At 41.8% G+C, this 18,974-nt stretch overlaps 2 protein-coding genes and 1 pseudogene across 10 annotated transcripts in view; 1 reads left to right on the plus strand and 2 right to left on the minus strand.

The window, feature by feature from the left end:
• LOC118372692 (zinc finger protein 239-like) overlaps nt 1-12,176 on the minus strand; it is a 74,039-nt gene extending 61,863 nt beyond the window's left edge. For 2 of the 9 annotated variants that reach the window (XM_052519746.1, XM_052519744.1), the window contains exon 1: nt 863-1,115. In XM_052519746.1, the coding sequence (XP_052375706.1) occupies nt 863-871 (9 nt within the window). In that variant the 5' untranslated portion in view covers nt 872-1,115. Of the gene's footprint in view, nt 1-862; nt 1,116-2,859; nt 3,034-11,685 lie in introns of those variants that run through there. The other 7 variants (XM_052519739.1, XM_052519738.1, XM_052519748.1 and 4 more) reach the window with 7 other exon arrangements.
• LOC118372693 (gastrula zinc finger protein XlCGF57.1-like) overlaps nt 1-18,974 on the plus strand; it is a 150,374-nt pseudogene that overhangs the window by 109,130 nt on the left and 22,270 nt on the right.
• On the minus strand, nt 4,418-11,499 carry LOC127906044 (zinc finger protein 664-like). Its single transcript, XM_052518296.1, has 3 exons — nt 11,485-11,499; nt 5,994-6,159; nt 4,418-5,655 (listed from the first exon to the last, which is right to left on the minus strand). The coding sequence occupies exons 1-3, from the start codon at nt 11,497-11,499 to the stop codon at nt 4,664-4,666; spliced, it is 1,173 nt and encodes a 390-aa protein (XP_052374256.1). The 3' UTR covers nt 4,418-4,663.

Consider the following 18,974-nt stretch of genomic DNA (forward strand, 5'->3'; position numbering starts at 1 on the left):
GCTAGCTACAGAGGCTAGCTGCTGGACTTTGGACAAGCAAGATAACTTTAGCTAATAGCAGCTGTGTTGCTGTAGAACAGTTGCTGACCCGTTTAGATAACTCTTGAGATACGGCTAAAAATAAGTCAGAAATGCTACAAAAAGGAGCTCATTGTTGGTTCCTAATGGACATAAATATGCATGTGAGAGCAATAAGTAATCAAATCTGTTGCACTTACAAATAGACTCAATCCGACATTTAAATCAAATGGTCACTTTATGGTGGCTCTTTGCTCGTTTTCATTTGATTTACATAATTTGAGCTCGGTGGGAGTAAACTCTGACAACTAAGGACTAAGGACCCCGTTAGAAGGTAATAATAATGTTACTCCGTGACGGCTGGACAGCTCCTGAGAGGTGGGGAGTGTTGTCAAGTTGATTTACGAGATTGGCTTCATAATGGCTTAGATATGATGGTAGGGAAATGTTAATTTGACATTGCGCTTCAACCAATGCATACTCGGCGCGACTACAACATAATGGAATAGAACTAATAAAATGTGAAAAATGTTGCAAAAGTGAGATGTAGCCTCTCAATGGCCAATACATATCACCAGCAAACCAGGATTTATAAACATCACTGGTGTAGCCTATGCTTAATTATTTATTTTCGCTTCTGACTTGACCTGCTGGTTGCGCATTGCTTGTATCGTCAATATGTGTGCGATTGACTAGTGGGCTACTTTGCTGAAATAACCACCCTGGTTTCTTTTGTCTAGACGTTCAAAAGGAACGCATAGATGTGGAAGATCAAAGGAAACGAGACCTAGACGTTGTCTACACCACAGTAAGGACACTGTTGATAACAGTCAACCAAACTTACCCGATCCATCTTGGGAGCGATTCTTTCTTCAAATAAAAAAATATGAAAGTAAAGGTGTACGCTAGGAGTTACTTTCTTTGTCACGGCGTTCAGATAAAGAAAAGCTAGATCAGCGCAATCAGACGTCCTTTTACATATCAAAACTGGATTTAAATGGAGACAAATTTTACATCAAAACGATCCTGTGGAATTTCTTTTAGTTTGAAAACGAGAGAGGATGGTAACCAAGAACTTCCTGTTGATGCTTATCGGCTTCTTCAATGTGGAACTATTCAGAGCTATAGAGCTTGTAGTCCTTTAAAAAAAAAGCTTGTAGTCCTATATCCCGGAAATTAGTTACCTATGACTCGTTCAGCCATCCCTATGGGTAAAATTAAATGGGAGAAAGAATAGGGTTTTTGGAATAAATGCAGAAAATAAGTCTTAGGAGAACTTATATGTTTTGTTCTATGAGATAGTATCAGTCAGTTAATGACATTAAATAATTACAATTACAATATTTATTACATAAATCCTTCAGTTACATTAGCTGATAAAGACTCTCATAGAACAAAACGTATCCCACAGACCTTTATATTTGGCATATACCCCCCAAAAAAAAATGGCCCCATGACAACATTTTCTATAGATGCTTTAGAGCAGTGGATGTGCATATTAAAACATGGTGGTCAAACAGGGAAATGCAGTTTTTCCACCATTCATTTAAGGAGAAACACTCAATGGAATGAAGACAGGGACTTTTTCAATACAAATATAACATTTATCCATTTAGAACAAAGTGTGATATTCATCAAATCGGCATGATTTAGATGCAGAGCATCAATGGAAGAAAGTTATTCAGACTAGTGGCTATCAAATCGTCATGATATACAGCATCTGGAAAGTATTCAGACTAGGGCTATCCCGACAAAACAATTCTGTAGACCTAAATTAATTTGTTCTTTTGACCAACTGATTGATCTAAATGTTTCAAAGTGTATTTTTCTACATATAGACACACCCAATGTATTTTAATAAAATTAACTATATGCACTGATCTTATCTGATGATTTAAGCTTACGGTTTGATGAAATAAGGCAAATGCCTCGAGGGCGCCAGAGATCTAGATCAAAAAAACGTACCTGATCCAACTATTCTCGTCCCGCTCCTGCTGGCTTTCTCCGATTCTGCCATTACTCTCCTGAAGTTGCCAGTAATGGGCTACAGGAGGAGTTGGCAATCTTTTTCATGTGGAATGCCAATATATCTTACCATTTCTACCAATCTGCGTGCCAGTTATGGTTTTCATATGCAGATTTGTCATGTGGTTAATCAAACCTAGCCAAATCTTAATAAATGATACAAACCTAAAAAGTAACTTCTATTGCAGTTGCCAACTATGTAAAAATAGCCTACATAAAGCCAACAAATAAACATTGCAGCCTGCAGGTAGAAAATATCCTGATTTAAAAAATAAAAAAATATCCTATGAATCACATCGGCGACATATGGCCTGTCTGCAACAAACTTATATCAACTATTAACTTGGGTCCGGCTCGAAGCTTATGCTAGCGAACATGCAACATGAAGAAAAAGATGAGATGAACCCTCCGTTTCCTGTTCCAATGAGCTCTGGATAGACACAGCTGTAGGTCATTTGCACAAGGGATAAGACACTTCGGCAGGAGCTCAATGGAGCTGAGTACCAGCACCTCAAAATGTTCTACTGCTTGACCTTCTGTTAGTCTTGTAGAATATTAGCTCAAAGGTATTGTAGAGCTTCTGCACCAAAATATAAACAGTACCAGCAATGAGTACCAGAACCTGTTTCAGTCCAAGTCAAGCACTGATAAGAAGTGATCAGGTAGGCCTATTATGACATTTCCACTGGATCAGAGCATGGCATTTTATCTTTTCACACTGGTTATTTAAAGTGAAAGAGCTGGAAAGATTTTCCAAATACAATGATTAACTATTGCAATTCTCAATGGATGTAAAAACAGACTTTGGTGGCTTACTGTTTTGAGGTGAAAAAGACAACATTTACTTTGAGAAGCTCCACGGGTCATTAGTGATGGTGCGTTAAGCCAACCAGAAATACTATCAGATCTCCAAATGGGCACATTTATGTACATTTGCCCGCAGGCCAGGTAGCCTATAGGCCTACTTGTATGCATGTGGGTCCTTACTCAACATTGACTGGAGGCTCCAAACATAAGACTGACTAAAATGACAAAACTCATAAATGGAATGAAATCAACCAAAACTTGTTTCTCTCAAGTGCAGCATAGGTTGTGCGGTCTGCAAACAACGTGTCGACTCCGACAATAATACTGGAATAATTATATTGAATGCATTAACAGAAATTACTGTAACCAAAGTAACAAACATTGTAGATTAGGAATTAACGTTTGAATGCACTACTGGTGATATGTAATGGGGAAGTGATATCAAACGCAAACAATTCACACAATGAAGTTATGAAACAGTGAATGTGCACAAATTGGCAGGAGAGAGAGCGTTTTGGAGAGAGAAGCACATTGTGCATCTGGGCGCTCTATGGTCAATCCAACATCTGCATTGGCCATGCAGCATTTATCGTGATACGACCTCAGTAGAAGTCAGGGAATTCATACTACTTGCACTTTGCGAAACAGTGCAAGAAGTGAGTTTGTTTTCTACAGGATGTACTGTCAACACGGAGCTAAAGAGCCCTCGACATTGTTACAACATTTGGGAGGAGCATATATATATTTGCGCCCATCTCAGGTAACTAATCTATTGGAGGCCTAGACTAAAAGCCCATCTCAGGTAACTAATCTATTGGAGGCATAGACTAAAATCATATTCATGCTTGATCCGAAAATGTATGTGTGTCTCACACACACGTTCCTACTTGACTAAAACCAACAGCCTGACAACCAAACAATGGACTAATTTGGGGTCATCACTGGGTCTGAATACTTACCGAATGCACTATATGTATTGTAACAGGCTCACAATGTGGTTACTTAAGTCCAATTTGGATATATTTGGCTGTTTTTGCAGGATAAAGTTTAAAAGTTTAAGTGACTTCTAAATGCTTACTCCGGTTAGCATAGCTAGCATCTGTGGTGGTGGTAGTCAATCATTTTTAACTGTAATGCAGTTGATTGGGGAATATGAAATTAACATTTGCTGGTTGGGGTTGACATACAAGCATTATACTCTGATTTTTACCTCAATATATTGTGACATACACATATAAAGAATAGTCTAAATGTAGGATCATTTTGCTGGGGGGCAATGAAGAGATTCAGGATTATTCCCCCCATGGCCTTTTCTCCCACATATTTCCATGGCAATTCCATTGTTTTGCTCGAGTTTGATTGACTTCTTTACTGCATCTACATTTGAAGTCAGAAGTTTACATACACTTAGGTTGGAGCCATTACAACTCGTTTTTCAACCACTCCACACATTTCTTGTTAACAAACTATAGTTTGGCAAGTCAGTTAGGACATTTACTTTGTGTATGACACGTCATTTTCCCAACATTTGTTTACAGCTTATTTCACTAATAATTCACTATCACAATTCCAGTGGGTCAGAAGTTTATATACACTGTGCCTTTAAACAGGTTGGAACATTCCAGAAAATTGCCATGGCTTTAGAAGCTTCTGAACCTGAAAGACCGTTCAGCAAGCAAGAAGCCACTGCTCCAAAACCGCCATAAAAAGCCAGACTACGGTTTGCAACTGCACATGGGGACAAAGATCGTACATTTTTAGTTTTCTGGTGTTTTTCCACATGGGCCCTAAATGAACAACTCTTTCCACACATCTAAGGTTTCTCTCCAGTGTGTGTTTGCTGGTGTGAATTTAGGTTCCCTGATTGACTGAAGCTCTTCCCACACTGATCACAGGTATAAGGTTTCTCTCCAGTGTGTGTTCGCTGGTGTGTATTCAGGTGCACGGATTGACTGAATCTCTTGCCACAATGATCACAGCTGTAAGGCTTCTCACCAGTGTGTGTTCGCTGGTGTATAATCAGGGAGAAAGCTACAGCAAAGCTCTTCCCACACTGACCACAGCAAAAAGGTTTCTTTGCTGTGTGTATGCGCTGGTGTATAGTTAGTGTTTCTGAAGAAGCAAAGCTCTTTCCACACTGATAACAACTATAAGGCTTATCTCTGGTGTGTGTTCGCTGGTGTGTAGTCAGATTGGAAGCTACAGCAAAGCTCTTCCCACATAGACAGACATAAGGTTTCTCTCCAGTGTGTGTACGCTGGTGTCTAGTCAGGGAGGAAGTTAGAGCAAAGCTCTTCCCACACTCATCACAGCTGTAAGGCTTCACTCCAGTGTGTGTTAGTTGGTGTGTTGTCAGGTGGCCAGACTGACTGAAACTCTTCCCACATTGATCACAGCTATAAGGCTTCACTCCAGTGTGTGTTAGCTTGTGTATGTTTAGGGCGCCCAAATAAGCAAAGCTTTTCCCACAATCAAGGCAGGGGTAAGGCCTCTCCCCTGAATGAATTCTCAGATGATATTTTAAGGTTTGAGAAGCAGTGAAACTCTTCCCACACTGAGAGCAGCAGTACGGTTTCTTTCCGGTGTGAATCCGCTGGTGAATAATGAAGCCACTTCGACTTGTGAAATTCTTCCCACAGTCAGAGCAGCAGTGGTGAGGTTTCTTCCCTGTACGTCCCTGCTGGGGTTTCTTGAGATGTTCTGATTTGGAGAGAGTCTTCTCTGTTTCTTCAGCAACATCGTGTGGCTGAGGCTCCCCAGATGATAAGCCCCTCCCACTGAGAGAACGAGAGTTAGGGGTGTCCCCTGTGAAAGACATTGAATAATTAGGTTTTGGAAATATGTGTGAATAAATACGTTTGTTATTTCGCAGACGCTCTTATCCAGAGAGAATTACAGCAGCAATTAGGGTTAAGTACCTTGCTCAAGGGTACATGGACAGATTTTTCACCTAGACGGTTTAGAGATTCTAACCAGCAACCTTACAATTAGTGGCCCTGATCATCAATATACAATATACAACCCCCCGTTCATGAAACTGGATCGACAATTTACTGGCCACTGAGTGTTTACTGTTTATCAATCAATTAACAGAAGTTACATAATCAGATTGTGGTCTCATCCACACCCCCCATTGTTCTTACTTGATGATATCAAATCTCCCTCCTTGTGTCCTTCTCTCACAGCTCCACTCTGCCCTGCTGTTTTCCTGCAGTCGACCAGCCGCACAGAAACCCTCTTCAGATCCAGCAGTAAGGCGCTCCCAGGAGAGTTGTGACCAGGGGACTCCGGCAGGTTGGAGGGGACGGACTAGCTCTGTCCTGGTGACCACAGGAAGTATTGTACATAGAATATCATTAGACCAAACATTTGATTAGTTTATAATACCTTCTTTCTCCTGAAGTGTGTAATTGTTCACTACTTTACACTTCAATCACTTCAGAGAATTTTTCAAATGTTAGTGGTATATTTTTTTACAAATGTAAAAACGTTTAACACTTCTAATTTTTCTAAATGGAAGAAGTACACTTGTAATGCCTCCTGTCTTATGTTCAGAACCTTTGAGTATTCATTGGAGTTGAACAAGTTTTTCACCCCTGAGCCAATCTTGGTTAACACAGAACTAATGTCTCATGTAATTAGTCAGCCGCACGATTTAGTTCTGAGTTCATACGTGTTAGGATGAGAGCTTAACAGATGATAGAAGGAAGAGCTCCACCCTCTCAAGATATGGGCCGAATGTCCCCTCCTTTCCAAAATGGGCCGAATGTCCCCTCCCCTTTCCAAAATGTTGGCGAACGCCAACACCTGCGAAACCGTGATTTTGTCGTAATAACCAGAGGAAAAAGCAAAACACCTGAACTACTGCTGCTCATAATGATGTAGTATTTAGAGCTAAATCCATCAATTATTTGGTTTTACCTTCCACCCTAAATTAAATGAATGTAAATGTATACAGTTATCCCCATGAACAATAGAGCCACCGCTTTCTGTTGCCTTTTACAGTTTGTTTCTAGCCTAAAGCGTTGCAGAGATATGTTATCCTATACATTTATATAATAAGGGTTTGGGGGGCATTAGCCCCTCACCCACCCCAAGCTCCACACCACTGGAATGGCCGTTGACAAATATCCAACTGTCATGACGTTGCCCTCTTTGGGAACAGCAAGCCCCATCCCCCTCTCCCTGTCTGCAACCTTTTGGCTCCTCTCGTGATTGAGAAAAACATGGTCTACTGAGAATTTCTCGAAGTTGGGGTTTTATTCGGAAGAGCAGAAAAGGGCTGTCCCAGGATGCCAGACCCTAACTGGGCTCAGGGGCGGTCCTCTGATTTAGTTCAACTCCAAAGGGAATTGGAGTTTCCTTCAATAAAAAGTACAAAATCACATTGCACAATTTTACAAACAGTATCATCCTCACTCATTCATCTTATACAACAATTAGATGTAAACCTCATATCTGAGGCTATTATATAAACAGTGTTATGGTAATGTGGCCGCACTGTCTCCCATGAGCCCCACAAAATTGCACCAAACTGACCAGTTCGTAGCTGGATTCTTCACCAATCTTTTATACCTTCTCCGGAACATAAATGTTGTTTGGACCTCAAGTTCTGTGAGGTGGAAGAAATTCATTTGTTCTCTATGAAAATTCACTCTCTCTATACTGTGGCCATGAGGAGATAATATCTTCGAGGCATTTACGACTTCTCTGACTACAGCAGCCTAGTTGAAGGAGGCAGGCAGGGGGATGGGGCTTGCTGTACCCAAAGAGGGCAACATCATGACAAAAGCCATCACTAGCCGGTGTCCACCCAGTACCCTGCCCTGAACTTTGTCACTAGCTGACTACCACCCGGTTGTGCTACCCTATGTACATAGACATGGAACACTGGTCACTTGAATAATGTTTACATACTGTTACCCACTTCATATGTATATACTGTATTCTAGTCAAGGCCATGCTATTCAACTATTTCTGTATATGTATATATATATATATATATATATATATACACACACACTATTCGATCCTGCGTATTCTACAGATATAGTAAATATTCCATCCCCATAATGTCTATACATCCTGTGATGGAAAATGTTATCATGTGAAGAGCAGCCTTGAAAATGTTCATCTTGTCAAATAATCCTTGGTTCCTGCCTATACTTGGTAAAGATATGAAGAGGGGCAACATGACCCCCCTTAGGACCATCTGTCAGAGGCCCAGAATATGTTCTATAAGTTAAGACAGGAGGCGGTGCCAGACATGCCAGAACCAACCCTATGAACTCTGTAACCTGTCTGTAACCAGTAATATAAGAGATCTAATGGGACTGCCCTGAGGGAGATACCTTCAGAACAGTACTTTATACTTCTAAGTTTGACTGACTTCTCCAGCATGCTGATAAAACAATGATTCTTTTAAGATTGACTTTCAGTGTCCCTGTGTTGCATTTACATGACTATCCCATCATACACCACATGACCAAAGGTATAGGGACACCTGCTCGTCGAACAACTCTTAACAAAATCACAGGCATTAATATGGAGTTGGTCCCCCTTTTGCTGCTATAACAGCCTCCACTCTGCTGGGAAGGCTTTCCACTAGATGTTGGTGCATTGCTGTTGGGACTTGCTTCAATTCAGCCACGAGCATTAGTGAGGTCGGGCATTGATGTTGGCCGTTTAGGCCTGGCTCGGGGTCTGGGTTCTAATTCATCCCAAAGGTGTTTGATGGGGTTGAAGACAGGGCTCTGTGCGGGCCAGTGAAGTTCTTCCACACCAATCTCGACAAAACATTTCTGTATTGACCTCACTTTGTGCACAGGAGCATTGTCATGCTGAAACAGGAAAGGGCCTTCCACAAACTGTTACCACAAAGTTGGAAGGGCAGAATGTCATTTATGCTATTGTGTTAAGAATTCCCTTCACTGGAACTAAGGGGCCTAGCCCGAACCATGAAAACAGTCCCAGACAATTATTCCTCCTCCACCAAACTTTACAGTTGGCACTATGCATTGGGGCAGGTAGCATTCTCCTGGCATCCACCAAACCCAGATTTGTCCGTCGGTGGCGAGCCTTACACCGCTCCAGCCGACGCTTCGCATTGCGCATGGTGATCTTAGGCTTGTGTGCGGCTGCTCAGCTATGGAAACCCATTTAATGAAACTCCAGACCAACAGTTATTATGCTGACATTGCGTCCAGAGGCAGTTTGGTACCCGGTATGAAATGTTGGAACTGAGGACAAACGATTTTTACCTGCTACGCGCTTCAGTACTCGGCGGTCTCATTCTGTGAGTTGAGTACCCCGTATTCTTATCGGCAGACTCAACAGCCTTGGTTTCTCATATGACTGCCTCGCCTGGTTCACCAACTACTTCTCAGATAGTTCAGTGTGTCAAATCGGAGGGCCTGTTGTCTAGACCTCTGGCAGTCTCTATGGGGATACCACAGGGTTCAATTCTCGGGCTGACTCTTTTCTCTGCGTATATCAATGATGTCATTCTTGCTGCGGGTGATTCCCTGATCCACCTCTATGCAGACGACAACATTCTATATACATTTGGCCCTTATAAATGTAGCCGATGTGAAATGGCTAGCTAGTTAGCGGTGGTGCGCGTTAGTGGCGTTTCAATCGGTGACCTCACTTGCTCTGAGACCTTGAAGTAGTGGTTCCCCTTGCTCTGCAAGGGCTGCAGCTTTAGTGGAGCGATGGGTAACGATGCTTCGAGGGTGACTGTTGACGTGTGCAGAGGGTCCCTGGTTTGCGCCCAGGTCGGGGCGAGGGGACCGGCGTAAAGTCTTTACTGTTACATAAACAAATAACACAAGCGCTAAGACCACAAGACTGTGTACCTCCTGCTATGTTCTCAACGTGAGGATCGGTACAAACAAAGTAATAGGACTTGCTGAAGCTGCCATCTTGTGCCGTTGTTTTCCACGTACATCTTTTCAAGAACTGACTGTGTTAACAAACCTCCAAACGAGCTTCAATGCCATACACCACTCCTTCCGTGGCCTCCAACTGCTCTTAAACGCTAGTAAAGGTAAATGCATGCTCTTCAACTGTTCGCTGCCCGCACCCGCCCGCCCGACTAGCATCACTACTCTGGACGGTTCTGACTTAGAATATGTGGACAACTACAAATACCTAGGTGTCTGGCTAGACTGTAAACTTTACTTCCAGACTCATATTAAACATCTCCAATCCAAAATTAAATCTAGAATCGGCTTCCTATTCACGCCGCCAAACATGCCCTCCTACAACAGACTATCCTACCTATCCTCGACTTCGGCAATGTCATAGCTAGCTAGTGTTTGGTATAAATTACAACATTGTTATTCAAATGACCTTTTATTAGAATATTCTTCAATTAAGGCCAACAGACAGTGTGAAAGTACTGAGAGGAGCCTCTGAGGCTTAATGCTGGCAGTCTATTTACAATGCCTTGGTGATAAAACCTAAACTACATTCCACTGCATGATTAGTGTCTGTGTCAAATGCTTTTCTGCCAGAGCCAGGAAAACTCTCCCCCCAGTTTCTCTTCCACATCGCAAATGGACACTGGACTTCATCTGTTGAGGGAAGGATCTAGTGTCCAATGTTGTATTATAATTTCTGTATAAACAAGCAGTAAATGACCTAGAGACAGACATTTGGCGCCATGTAAATCTCGCTGTCTGTTACTGTCTGTACCCTTGTATAATTTCACAAATCTGTTACTTATGAGGACTCAGGAGGACTATAAAAAGTAGTAACCTAACCCTGCTTATTTGGGCTTTTTGCTCTACACCATGTGGTGACCACTAACGCTCCATTACTGCCGTAATTCATAATAAAGTTGGATGGTTTTGTAGAAATATAAAAGTCTCTCCTTTTGATTAGAATAATTACACGTTGCAAAAGTTCATTGTATTGCATTGTAAGGTAACAGCGTGACAATGTTGTTTTTAACTGATGTAACGTTTAGCTAGCTAATTATGTTTTGTGGAAAAATGTAGGACAGCCGTTTGGACATGAACTAGCTATCGTCAGCTGTTCTTGTCTGTTAGGTAAACTTTAGTCATTTTTTTAAACAAACCTTCCAGAAACAATTACACCTTTCATTGCCTGTTAGCTAGCTACAAAAGATAACTTAGCTGCTGGACTTTGGACAAACAAGCTAACTTTAGCTACTAGCAGCTGTATTGTTGCCAAGCAACAGAGATGCTGACCAGGTTAGAACTCTGAGATGAAGCTGAAAATAAATTAGTATCAGAAATGCCACAAAAAGGAAGCACATCATTGGTTCATAATGAACGGAAATGTGCACGTGAGGTAATGCTGGAAACGTGGAGGCAGCCCGTTTTCTTTGTGACTTGCGGTAACTAAATCAATAGGTATTTAGTAGTTCTAAAATGTCGGAAACAATAACTGGCTTGACCATGCTGTAGGTCATGTAACTTTGTTACTTGCGAAATGTATGACTGAACAAAAAGTGTGGTTGAATGTATTCTGCCACTGTCTTGTCAATGCATATTAACTAACAGGTTATAGAGCAAACGACGCAATCATCACTGGCTTCCTGGTGATTTTACCGCTACTGCAAGGTGTAGCTTTAGCCTCATTATTTCTCCATGGTTCTGACTTTACCTGCTTGTTGCGCATTGCCTTGTATCAATGCGTGCGCTTTAGGCTAGTAGGCTACTTTGCTGAAGGACAACATTTCCTTGGGTTTTATTGCCACCAGTTGTTTTTTGTCCAGTTGCTCAAATGAAACGAAGTTGATAACTAGACCTAGACATGTTATACACCACATTAGGCATACTGTTAATAAAAGTTAACTAAACTTACCCGATCCATAGTGGAAGCTATTCTTTCTTCAGCGTTTATTCAAATAAAAAAGTGACAGTAAATCTGTAGCTAGCCTACATTTACAGTTACTTTCTTTGTTGCAGAATTCAGATAAAAAAAACAGCTAGATCAGAGCGATCAGATGTCATTATCAGTATCAAAACTTAAGTGGTGACAAATAAGTGTCTGATGTGGGCTAATCTTAGTTTAGAAAGATCCTGGATAAGATTGTACCTGATCTATTAAAGTCAATAAAACGTTCAACACCCTATTCACCAAGAATCCTGTTGTCTGTTATCGTCTAACTCAACCCGAGAGTCTATTGGAATAGCGTCCTCTTCGAGAGTCCAGATAGTTGTAATTATCTAAGGGCCAGTAATGGACGCCTAAAAAATACCAGACTGATTGCAGTAGCGCTATCCGTGCAGTGAACCAGAACACCCCGATTGTGTTCTGTCCATTTACAGCAATGCAACCGTGGTCGAAGTCAAGACTTCCCGCGAGAGCTGTTGAAAAGCAATAAAACGGTCTTCTTCTTCGGTATTATAAGCGCTTCGCATACAATTGTTAAGTGCATGTCGCCACCTACTGATTTGTCTGTTTATCAGCGTACTATTTTGTAGTACTATTCTGTAGAATGAAATCATTACACTTTGAAAAAAAATGCCCAACCAACTAACCCTACACCCATTAAAACTTTAGAATTATTCCACTTCTTTGGCCCTCTGATTCAACACCAGACCAGCAGACTGGGAGGACGGGATATTATCGTTCAAAACACCTTGTAACTCTGCAGTAAAATATTGTACACCCAAGTTCTCTGCAGCTGCCACCACAACATCTATCCACTGTGATTTACATTCTATTCCTGTGGTACAGTTGACAACCATGGCCATGAACGCAACATTAACAGAACAAAAACCCTTCCTGAAGCATGTTATTCCTGTCACTCTCTATTGACCTCTACCTAATCACAGGGATCCTCTCAGGATCCCTCACCCATCTCACTCTAGTGACCTCGGCCTAATCACAGGGATCCTCTCAGGATCCCTCACCCATCTCACTCTAGTGACCTCGGCCTAATCACAGGGATCCTCTCAGGATCCCTCACCCATCTCACTCTAGTGACCTCGGCCTAATCACAGGTATCCTCTTAGGATCCCTCACCCATCTCACTCTCTATTGACCTCTGCCTAATCACATGTATCCTCTTAGGATCCCTCACCCATCTCACTCTCTATTGACCTCGGCCTAATCACAGGTATCCTCTTAGGATCCCTCACCCATCTCACTCTACTGACCTCGGCCTAATCACAGGGATCCTCTCAGGATCCCTCACCCATCTCACTCTAGTGACCTCGGCCTAATCACAGGGATCCTCTTAGGATCCCTCACCCATCTCACTCTAGTGACCTCGGCCTAATCACAGGGATCCTCTTAGGATCCCTCACCCATCTCACTCTATTGACCTCGGCCTAATCACAGGGATCCTCTCAGGATCTTTCACCCTGGACCCATCTCACTCTACTACTCTCTTCACTGCCTCAGCATACAACACCTTCTGCACTACTGTGATCCTGGTAACCTCAACCTGTCTTTCTCTCACTGGACACATCTGATCTCCAGCACCATGTGTACCCCTACAGTTTATACACACAACTTTTTACACCAATACTACACATTCCTTTCTCTCAGGTCCTCCTGCACACTTCTCACATCTAGGAATCTCCCTGATACACACTGCTGGAAGGAAGTTGTCAAGGAAAGGAGTTTGTGTTTATACAGGAAGTACCATCTCATTTACCGTAAACCAATCATGTCAACGTCGCGCTATATGAGCTCTTCAGCTTGTAGTCTTAAAACTCGGAAATGAGTTACTTTTGGCTCGTTCAGCCATCCCAATGGGAAAAATCAATGGGGAAAAATGTGGGTTTTGTAATTGATGGCGAAAATAAGGTTCGCATAGGCTAAGGAGATCTTATACGTTTTTGTTCTATGAGATAATAGCAGTCAGTGAGTATGACCGTTATGAATTATGAAGCCTTTGTGATGTGCTTTGTTTTATTACATAAATACTTCAAAATTCACAAGTGACATCGCTGATAGATTGTATAGCATCTAAACCTGTGTTTCCACAGACCTTATCGTCTGCATTTATCCAAACACCATACAAAAACACCATTCATTTCCCCATAGGCTTTGTCCAGCGAACCATGGCAAAATTAGTACCTATAAAATTATGGCATTACTATTTCTCTCTATAGAGCCCCACCGTGGACGAGTCATAATACCCATAAAACCTAGTGGCCAAACAGGGAAATGGGTCCAATTGTTTTCCACCATTCATTTTTCCCAATAGGTGATTTCCAATAGGCTTTCCCTGGTGAAACATTTTGATAACCGTGTAAATCTCTCTCGGAGAAGGTGACTTTTATCAATATAGTCGGCACGATTTACTCTCAAATGTCACTAATGCTAATTAGCATTAAAGTAGACATCATGCAATGCTTCAGATCCATAAAAGCTCCTGCCACATCATCTCCAGCTGACAACATCACTAACAGATATTGTGTAATTTTGAAACTTCCCCATGACAGGTCATTACTACATTTAGATCATTAATCCAGACATGCTTACGTTTATGCTAGATCATTGATTGCAAGATATTAGCTCTTGTATGTTAGTCTTTTAATAAATGCTTAACAGTAAACCTAGACACTTGTAACGGCTGTCCTCGTCATCTGATGAGGATTATGAAGGATCGGACCAATATGCAGCGTGTTAAGTGTCTGTTCATATTTATTTAAACTCAGAACACTAAGACAAAATAACAAAAAATAGACCAACACGAAACAGTTCTGTCTGGTGCAGAGACAGAAAACAACTACCCACAACCCTTAGTGGGAAAACAGGCTGCCTAAGTATGGTTCTCAATCAGAGACAACGATCGACAGCTGCCTCTGATTGGGAACCATACCAGGCCAAACACAGAAATACAAAACCTACTACAAAACAGAATGCCCACCCCAACTCACGCCTTGACCAAACTAAAACAGAGACATAAAAAGGGAACTAAGGTCAGGACGTGACAGCACTTGCATCTCATAATATTCCGAATGGTTATTCAAGGCTCGCTACCTTGGCTAGCCTCTCAAGGATCGGATCCTATTTTTCCCAATTTTCGACAAAAATGACATACCCAAATCTAACTACCTGTAGCTCAGGACCTGAAGCTAGGATATGTGTATTTTTGATACCATTTGAAAGGAACCACTGAAGTTTGGAAATGTGAAATGAATGTAGGAGAATATTCTTGTTACTTACAACCTCTTGCTAATCACATTAGCCTACGTTAGCTCAACCATCCCGTGGGGGGACACCGATCCTGTAGAGGCTAGATTCATTGATACAATTATGGGCCTATAGCATTCATAATATTGGGAGTCAGTGAAAATTGTCTTTACTCTTCACCTTCTAGCAACGGTCCATACTTGATCTTACTCTTATGAATTTGTATTTTGGTCCTGATTCGTCCAACAATACATGACATTATCAAAGTATGTTTGTCTATCTTTTTAAAAAATTGTCGGGGGCTCTCCCCACCTGAGGCCTGGCCACTTTGTTAGGGTCATTTTCATTACGATTCAGAACAACTTCTGATATGTATCCTAGAGTTTGTAGATCACGTTTCTGTCGATCTGAACATTCTGAGAATGTGTCTGATGGATAGCTATGAATCTAATATTTCCAATGATATATGATTAAAGGGTATACATGAGTAATGACCTGTATGCTGACATTGTCATGGGGTAAAACCCCGATTGGGAAAACTGAATGGGATGGAGGGATGAATAGAAATAGTGATAACACACAGAAAGCTACCATTGATGCAATGATAGAACACATTCAACTCCAGGGACATGGACCTTAAAAATAATCACAGACATTTTCACCCCGACCGAGCACCCTGGATCATACATAGATCTTTCCTTGACCTCATGAATATTATTATTCAATATATTATGGATTAGTTTTAGTATCATTTGAATCAATTTAGATATCACTTTAATTTTTATATTAACTTCCTATTTAGAAGATAATGGATTGAATTCATATTAAATTGAATACATTAATATACACCTATTGTTGAAACATTATTCTACATAATGACATTTAATAATAATAGTATCATGAGTACATTTTCTATGATAACATTTATCCACTTAGATCTCAATGTGTGATATTACATAGACACAGGGGAGACCTGATCCTAGATCAGAGCTGCATATTATGCTCCACAGAGGTTACCATGGTGATCAGACTAAGGCAACTGTTTGACAATGGGAGATGGATATGACTGTTCATAGACAGACCTAAGGTTTGTTCGCTGGTGTGAATTCAGGCTCCCTGATTGACTGAAGCTCTTCCCACACTGATCACAGCAATAAGGCTTCTTTCTCTCCAGCGTGTGTTATCTTGTGTCTATTCAGGTTGTAAGCAACAGCAAAGCTCTTCCCACACTGATCACAGCTATAAGGCTTCACTCCTGCGTGTGTTAGTTTGGGTATGGTTAGGGCTCCTACACTAACAAAGCTTTTCACATAATCAAGGCAGGGGTAAGGCTTCTCTCCTGTATGAATTCTCAGATGAGATTTGAAGGTGTTAGAAGCAGAGAAACTCTTCCCACACTGAACATCTGTAAGGTTTCTCTCCAGTGTGCATCCACTAGTGAATAATGAAGCCACTCCTTCTAGTGAAACTCTCCCCAGAGTCAGAGCAGCAGTGGTGAGGTTTCTTCCCTGTACGTCTCTGCTGGTGTTCTTGAGATGTTCTGATCTGGAGAGATTCTTTGTCTCGTCAGCAACATGATGTTGTTGAGGCTCCCCAGATAAGTCCCTCCCATTGAGAGAACAACGGTTAGGGGTGTCCCCTGTGAAACAAAGACTTTGAATAAATAGGTTTTGGAAATATGGGTCCATAATGAAATACAATAACAATTGGGATTAAGTACCTTATTCAAAAGGTACAGACAGATTGTTCACCTCCTTAATGAAACTGTATCGATAATTTACTGGCCACTGAATGTTTTACTGTTTTATAATGTTATAAATGTACCTTTCAAATGTGTCCAGGCCTCGGGCAGAGAGAACCCCTGACCGGACCCCCACCCCATCATGAGCTACCACCTCCACCCAGACGACCACTCCTCAGAGAGGTCACTACATGCCTCAGAGAACTCTGATGTCAAAGTCAGAACACTGTAAGAGTGCAACATACACTGCTCAAAAAAATAAAGGGAACACTTAAACAACACAATGTAACTCCAAGTCAATCACACTTCTGTGAAATCAAACTGTCCACTTAGGAAGCAACACTGATTGACAATACATTTCACATGCTGTTGTGCAAATGGAATAGACAACAGGTGGAAATTATAGGCAATTAGCAAGACACCCCCAATAAAGGAGTGGTTCTGCAGGTGGTAACCACAGACCACTTCTCAGTTCCTATGCTTCCTGGCTGATGTTTTGGTCACTTTTGAATGCTGGCGGTGCTTTCACTCTAGTGGTAGCATGAGAAGGAGTCTACAACTCACACAAGTGGCTCGGTGGCTTATTTTCAATGACGGCCTGGGAACAGTGGGTTAACTGCCTGTTCAGGGGCAGAGCGACAGATTTGTACCTTGTCAGCTCGGGGGTTTGAACTCGCAACCTTCCGGTTACTAGTCCAACGCTCTAACCACTTGGCTACGCTGCCGTCCATGAGGGTGGTATGAGGGCCTGACGTCCACAGGTGGGGCTTGTGCTTACAGCCCAACACCGTGCAGGACGTATGGCATTTGCCAGAGAACACCAAGATTGGCAAATTCGCCACTGGCGCCCTGTGCTCTTCACAGATGAAAGCAGGTTCACACTGAGCACGTGACAGGCGTGACAGAGTCTGGAGATGCCGTGGAGAACGTTCTGCTGCCTGCAACATCCTCCAGCATGACCGGTTTGGCGTGGGTCAGTCATGGTGTGGGGTGGCATTTCTTTGGGGGGCCGCACAGCCCTCCATGTGCTCGCCAGAGGTAGCCTGACTGCCTTTAGGTACCAAGATGAGATCCTCAGACCACTTGTGAGACCATATGCTGGTGCGGTTGGCCCTGGGTTCCTCCTAATGCAAGACAATACTAGACCTCATGTAGCTGGAGTGTGTCAGCAGTTCCTGCAAGAGGAAGGCATTGATGCTATGGACTGGCCCGCCCGTTCCCCAGACCTGAATCCAATTGAGCACATCTGGGACATCATGTCTCGCTCCATCCATCAACGCCATGTTGCACCAAATCAAATCAAATCAAATCAAATTTTATTTGTCACATACACATGGTTAGCAGATGTTAAATGCGAGTGTAGCGAAATGCTTGTGCTTCTAGTTCCGACAATGCAGTGATAACCAACAAGTAATCTAACTAACAATTCCAAAACTACTGTCTTATACACAGTGTAAGGGGATAAGGAACATGTACATAAGGATATATGAATGAGTGATGGTACAGAGCAGCATACAGTAGATGGTATCGAGTACAGTATATACATATGAGATGAGTGTGTAGACAAAGTAAACAAAGTGGCATAGTTAAAGTGGCTAGTGATACATGTATTACATAAGGATGCAGTCGATGATGTAGAGTACAGTATATACATATGCATATGAGATGAATAATGTAGGGTAAGTAACATTATATAAGGTAGCATTGTTTAAAGTGGCTAGTGATATATTTACATAATTCCCATCAATTCCCATTATTAAAATGGCTGGAGTTGGGTCAGTGTCAATGACAGACTGTCCAGGAGTTGGCGGATGCTTTAGTCCAGGTCTGGGAGAAGATCCCTCAGGAGACCACCCACCACCTCATCAGGAGCATGCCCAGGCATTGTAGGGAGGTCATACAGGCACGTGGAGGCCACACACACTACTGAGCCTAATTTTGACTTGTTTTAAGGACATTACCACAAAGTTGGATCAGCCTGTAGTGTGGTTTTCCACTTTAATTTTGAGTGTGACTCCAAATCCAGACCTCCATGGGTTGATAAATTTGATTTCCATTGATAATTTTTGTGTGATTTTGTTGTCAGCACATTCAACTATGTAAAGAAAAAAGTATTTAATAAGAATATTTCATTCATTCAGATCTAGGATGTGTTATTTTAGTGTTTATTTTTTTGAGCAGTGCATTTTCAGATAGAAACAGGAAATAGACAAACACTTTGATAATGCAATGTGTTGTCAGTTGGACAAAATAGGGC

The sequence above is a fragment of the Oncorhynchus keta genome, chromosome 5, assembly GCF_023373465.1.
Source record: "Oncorhynchus keta strain PuntledgeMale-10-30-2019 chromosome 5, Oket_V2, whole genome shotgun sequence".
NCBI classification, from domain to species: Eukaryota; Metazoa; Chordata; class Actinopteri; order Salmoniformes; family Salmonidae; genus Oncorhynchus; species Oncorhynchus keta.

What these genes read in the sequence shown, in the direction of transcription:
- LOC127906044 (XM_052518296.1), bottom strand. An exon ending in GGGAGATTTGATATCATCAA is followed by an intron (nt 5,656 to 5,993) that starts GTAAGAACAATG and finishes TGTCTTTCACAG; the next exon opens with GGGACACCCCTAACTCTCGT.